Source organism: Dreissena polymorpha, chromosome 6 (assembly GCF_020536995.1).
Source record: "Dreissena polymorpha isolate Duluth1 chromosome 6, UMN_Dpol_1.0, whole genome shotgun sequence".
In the NCBI taxonomy this organism is placed as follows: domain Eukaryota; kingdom Metazoa; phylum Mollusca; class Bivalvia; order Myida; family Dreissenidae; genus Dreissena; species Dreissena polymorpha.
Genome location: NC_068360.1, coordinates 91,120,919 through 91,127,452, shown reverse-complemented (window position 1 = coordinate 91,127,452; position 6,534 = coordinate 91,120,919). Strand labels below are relative to the sequence as shown.

The 6,534-nt window shown below is 32.5% G+C and overlaps 1 protein-coding gene across 2 annotated transcripts in view; it reads right to left on the bottom strand.

Moving 5' to 3' along the window:
* Positions 1-5,904: 5,904 nt before the first annotated feature.
* The window catches only part of LOC127834065 (uncharacterized), a 1,564-nt gene continuing 934 nt past the window's right edge, over positions 5,905-6,534 (bottom strand). For both annotated transcript variants that reach the window (XM_052359644.1, XM_052359643.1), the window contains exon 3: positions 5,905-6,272. In XM_052359644.1, coding sequence (XP_052215604.1) covers positions 5,949-6,272 — 324 coding nt within the window. In that variant the 3' untranslated portion in view covers positions 5,905-5,948. The remainder of the gene's footprint in view (positions 6,273-6,534) is intronic.

The window sequence follows — 6,534 nt, the reverse complement described above, 5'->3', positions numbered from 1 at the left end:
TATATGGTATATTTTATTGAAACTAATGTACGCGAGTACGTGTTTTAGGTGGTCATTTGCGCATGCACATTCTTTATATTATAAATGACATAAAGACAATGACTTTTCGGAATGATGTTTGCAGGTCCGCAGCTGAAAGTGTAAAATTTGAACAAATGAAGCGTTTTTGTGTGGCGTTTCCATTATTCATACGAACAATGTATGGGTTTTTCTAAAATGCTTTATGTCTGCGTGTATTTTTCCAGTTTCTAAAGTAACTGTTTCATTCAAATAATTCATATTTAACGTCTTTACAAATGTGGTATGTTCAAACGTGTCAATCGCAGATTATAAGTGCGTAATAATAATATAAAAACTGTTTACATCACACAAGGACTAAAGAGAACCATACTCTCTTCAATTAGATTGAGTGCATGTAAAGCCATCGAATGTTTTAATTACAATTTTGTCGGTTTATACGTCTTTTTTGATGAAATTAATAAATTAAGATTTGGAAAACAAATCTTCCTTTTAATTTTCTTTTGTATTCATAGAATACCTAGCCTTTAAAAAAACATTTCTCTTGCAGCAGCAGAATAATGCTTCTAGATGATGACTGAACGCCTTTTATAATTACGCGAAGCAACTTTGATTGTTTTAAAAGAAATTAATGTGCGTCAATTTTGAGTCCCGGTTGAAAAAAACAACAACCTTACCGGTCAGATAATACCGCGTGAACGTTTGGAGGAAGTTATTTAATTTGCATTGAAATCCCATGGCGTATTCAAACACACTCGAGTATTCAGAAGGGTCATGTGTAGAACAAGTACTTGGTGTTTTAAAGCTCGATTGTCTCAACGATCCTAAACCCAGCACATTCTGGTCGCTAGGCGAACACAATATTATGTTGTATGCCACCATTACCGGCAGGTAAAGTGTATTTATATGCAAATATGGTTGAACACATACACATGTACTACATACGTTTTCTTGTGTTTGAAACACAAACCATCAGTCTTTAAAATGTTTGCTGGCAACTTCTTCATATATTCATATCTACTTCATATATTGAAACAAAATTAACATGATTGTTCATAACTTTTATAAGCATTTATTTACCAATACCAATAAATGTCAACATTTTTTAATGAAGATTTAGCCCTTTTGGTATTTATACTAATAAAGGTATGTTTAGAGTGCAAGATGCTGTCATGTTACGGTTTGTGCGTGCAACAAGTACGTATCGCTGTAACTACTTCAGATATTTAATCTGCAATTATTCATATGTGTTCGGGATCATAATTCGTCGTAAACGATGCTATAGAGTTATAAGTCTGACATGAAATGCGGCAGAATTATGGATCTTTTTGTACTTTAAAAGAACTGTTTGTTTTTTTGCCAAAGAAAATTCAGTTTATCGTTTACGAGCAACTACATCATCCCTCGATTTCTACAAAAGATATTCAAATACAACTTTACACGTGGGTTCAGTGTTTTTACAAACATTATTTAACCAAGACCTATTATTGTGACCAGCCTTTAAGCACAAGTATTCCCCTGTTTCAACTTATACTTACATGTATAGTAAGGTTAATGTTTGCGTGCATGATGAAATTCATTTATAGGTTTTTATGCAAAAGGTGTAAGTATTTATGTAAGTACTTCAAATATTCAAATGAAGCTTTACTCATGTCTTCGAGAACATCATTTGAGGTCAACACTTATGTTTGGAGATCAAAAGCTGTAGTTTTCATTGCCAAGACTTGATTAATTTTGGATATAACAATCTTGCATTGAGACACAGAATTAGGGCCGATTTGTTCAAGGACATTGTTATTAAAAATAGCAAAATGTATTCCTTACAATAGTTAAAATATGGAATAATGTATTTTTCTGTAACACTGTTTATAGGTAAAAGACATTCCTACCTAGCCTGGCAATGTCATTGGGGCCAGTCACGTCAAGGTCACTTTTACTTACACTAAAATACAAGGTCGTTTTATAAGTTGTATTTGTACGGAGGCAGTGTGCTTAAAATTAATGTGCAGATAGCAAACATGCATATTATAGCTTACATTTGCAGATGAGATCTGTCAATTCAAGAGTGAGTGACCGAAGCTAAACATACACACCTAGTTTTGCGTCATTACCTGTTGTTTTTTAATGGAAGTTTTGCAGTAAAAATGTGCTCGTATTGAGTTTATTTAAAGATTTTGCTTGGGATTCACCTTCTTAGTTAGTTGAAATAAACAAATTTTATTTGTTAAACATACAGAGTATAGTTAAGCGACATTGCTTTGTTTCTTGTTTTAAGGTATACATGTTCCGGTTTAAAGCGGAAAATGTATATTCTTTTGAGGGAAATATTTCCTTGTTTATGTTTAAGTATCCTTAAGGCTTTATACGGTTTTTGTAGCATCAATAATATATCAATAATCACTATGCAGCACAACCGATGAGATGCCATTATGTTTGTAAATTATTTGCAGTAAGAAAACACTTGCCTGTGATCAAATTCTTTTCTATCTTTATTATAAACTCATGCGTCGGTTAATTTGTTTTTCTTTTGACTATAATGATAAATCATATTTTAATAATATTTCAATTATTTGCGAGTTACAAATTAAAAAGAATTTAACTCACTACACTTATATGGTAACAGGTGTGAAGTATTAATGATAATGATATATGTAACCTTATAAGAATGTTTCCTTGTTTATAGGCATTTTGAATATATTTTTACTTTACTTTATTTAAAAATTGTTAGTGTACATTTGCACGACCACGGTGGTACGTGTACAATATTGAATGTGATAAACTAATATGAAAATAACTCGGAATTTGTAAATTTCGTTAACGACATTGCCTTGTGTCAAAGAATTTCGGCTAGGGAAACTTACCTTACCCGATACCCCTCGTAAATGTCCGTCCCATGCTTGTATTTTAATTATCGACCTTTTCCTAAAGCTATTGCTATATATGTCATAACGATAAACATATTCTTAATTTGCTCATATGTTTGAAGTATAACGTTCAAATAGCAGAGCACCAAGTGTAATTTGCTTGCTATCAATATAAAAAATTACCCATTGATCATACACTATTTAAAACAAACTATTTGTAAACCTTAATATGAAACGTACTTTGTTACCATTATGGATAACTATAACACTCATAAGATACAGAGGGAAATCTCAGTATTTAAAATTAGTTGTTTTTCGCATTTGCCTACAGAACACTGCATCTCGTAGCAAGTTTGTATCACTTGAATATGCCTTATTCGGAGCTCAGATCTACGGTCTAACGTTCAATATCACTTATATCACTTTCAACTAGATATGGCATGAACAATTGAGAGTTCCACTTCATTTTAAAATCGTTAAAGTTATATGTAGCATGTCCATAAATAAATGTAAACGGGCCTGTTAATAGAAAGTGTGCTCGTTTATAGTTTATATGAAAATGTTGCATGAGATTCACTTTCCAAGTTATTTAATATAAACAAAAGTAATTGGTTACCGTGGAGAATACCGTTTTGAGGCATAGCCTTGTTGCTTATTTTTTCTTCTAGCAGACGTTGATAAGGTTAACATGCATATTCTAACAAAACCATTTCTATCGATTTAATAATTAACACAAAAGAGCCTTCATCAGTTCACAGTTATAAATTCTCTGTAATACTTGAGTATATATTTCATCCCTCATATTGTTCAGTTCATTTATGATGTTTTGAACATCATATCCGTCTAGAATAAAGAATACGTTCTTTATATACATTTTTCTGGTGTCGTGTGTCCAGTTCAAAATGTTGTCTTATTTTGTGGGTTAATGCTTTTAAAAAAGTATTGAGTTTACAAAATAGGAGATTACTTTCGAACCATCCTTTTGAATGTTCGAACGTAAACACACAAGATACAATATCGCAATGAACGCATGTTTGGACAGTCATGCAATCAAAATATTGAAGTGCAGGATGTTTATATTTTATTCAGAAGAGTTTCCAGTTTCAGTTTCATGTTCTGTTTTGACGGTCAAATATGACACCTTTATCATATACTAAATTTTATGTATACCATATTCCCAATGGTTCGGTACTTAAGGGTATCATTCTGCACAGTTTAACACTTTTTCGCAGTTTTCATTTATTTGTTGTTCAACAACGATCATTACGGCGATCATTCACATAAGTTCTGGTTTTAAGTGGAAACTGGGTCTTGTTTACTCTTGACTGGCGTTATGACTTTTTAAATCATGTAACGCTTTATAAAGTTTGTCATGTACATTCAGAATTATTTCTAGAACGAGCAAATGCGCATAGTAACAGACATTATCAAACAATCTGAAGATCGCTTCCGATGAGTAACATACTACATGTTATATATAACTAAAGAGAGCTAAAGCTAGCCACTCATTTGTCAACATAGTGATGATTTAAATAAATTTTCCAACATTTTTATTTTAATTGTCTAAGAATACACATCTATCTGTAGATCTACTTTTAAAACATGTGTGTTTTAAAACATTTCAGTTGCATGTCGTAGAAATATTCATTAAGAAGGCCGGAACGACGGATACATATGCTATATTAGGATATGTTAGTCGCATTCTTGATTTAAATAGCCTAATGTATCTTATAGACATTCTTTCAAACAATACGTTAAATTGTTGACATATATGCTTATCATTAAAAAAAACTTGCATTGCAGTTGAATGTCGATGTGCTATGAACCACCCAATCACACATGTCTGCTTCTGCGGAGAACATATTTGCCTGGGTCAGGTTGTCGCGTTACTCTGCGTGCTAGAGACAATATACGAGTACATGAATAACAGATGTACGTCAATTTAAATACATCTCCCTTATTCAGATTAACAACGCCAGTTTTAGAGTTTCTAGCCGACGTGACAATGTGCCAAGGGCATAGGATACGAACGATGGCAGTAATTACATTCAAGCCACTTTGGACGTTATGATTAACATAATAGTCAACCCGATACGACAATAAAGGAACATTTTACACTTAAGGTACTGTTTCAATACGTGGATTCATAAGAATTTAAAAAATGGCTTGAACATATATTATGAGCATGTTGAAGTTTCAATGTGAAATATATAAGAAATAGAAAATACCACCAAGGGTAATCTGGACTTTTAGTGACCTGAGATTACCTATATGTTTGAGGCCTGGCTGAGCGGTGACTAAAAGGCCAGAAGACTCAAGTGGTCTTTACTATTTCGTATATTATACCGCACACTTATTTAAACATTTTAACAGATAAAATACTTTCGAAATATTAATGAAACAATATAATCTCCAATTTCCATTGAAAATGTTCTCAGCTTGAAATGTCTACTCGTTTTGATGATTGTAAAAGTGTTTAGCGCCATCTGGCAATATAGCTGAGTGTACCCTTAGCTAGCAATTTATTTATTTTAAGCGTAAGCCAATTTAAGTTTAAGGAAAAGGAATCCATCATTTATTTAAACTTGATCAAGTAGACCTCAACGAGTTTTTATTTAATACAATGGCTTACTATCTTTGGCCGTTGTTCATGTAAGGTATGAGTTAAAATAATCCCAATTTGTAGAACCATGCTGATTTAATGCCTTCCTATAGTAATCATCGTAAAGTTTTTAGCAATCGATTATGTGTTAACGAAAGAGATTTGATTGAATAATACCAAAACATTTTCATGATTAAAATACTTTTTTGATACGTTGTTTTTGGCAAACAAGCAAGAATTCAATGCGTAAACACACAGCGAGGATGTAGCTCTTTATCATTTTAGCAATGCTCCGAAAATATTTTTGACAATAGGTAAAAAACAACTTGAGTGCGAACATTTGTCGAATTAAACATTCCGGTAATTGTCTTACAAATAGATTGCAAAATTCAATTTACAAAGCTGCGTAAACGGTTGGGATTATTTTTGCGTCGTTTATTCCATTGTATTAAGCAGTAAAATATTTAATTTATTTTCCAAATGGAAATTGATGAAATTGCACTTTGCCAATCGCTCAAGATGGTGCAACTGCTTGTTGTCGCACGTCTGACAAAGATGACGTCCCCTTTCATGGCTCGAAAAATAATTGTTGTACTACCGGTGTGACGGTCATGGATATCCTCGCTATTTGAAAGAACAAGTCCTTTGACAATACCGTTGATGACGATTTCACCGACGAAGTACGTGTAAAAGTCGGACCCAGCAGTTACGGACACAGCGTAAAGGCCATTCATAGGGACCGTGAATATCCCGGTGTATGTGTTGTACGAAAAGGTAGTATCCGTTTCCTGACATATAAATTATAGCCTTAGTATATTTCATCATTATGAAAACAAAATGAATCAAATATAAGCTTTTACTAATAGATCTTTGTTCTCGTTAGTAATTTCGTTTATTAAATAATGAAAGACATTTTAATATAAGAATTGTTGAAACATCATTTGAAAGTGTGTTAATGTCATTTAACATAGCCAAAGAAAGAATTTTTCCTTTAATAACAAAAATTGATTTTCAAGAAATCGGTGCACTGAATACTTTTGCATAACTTTC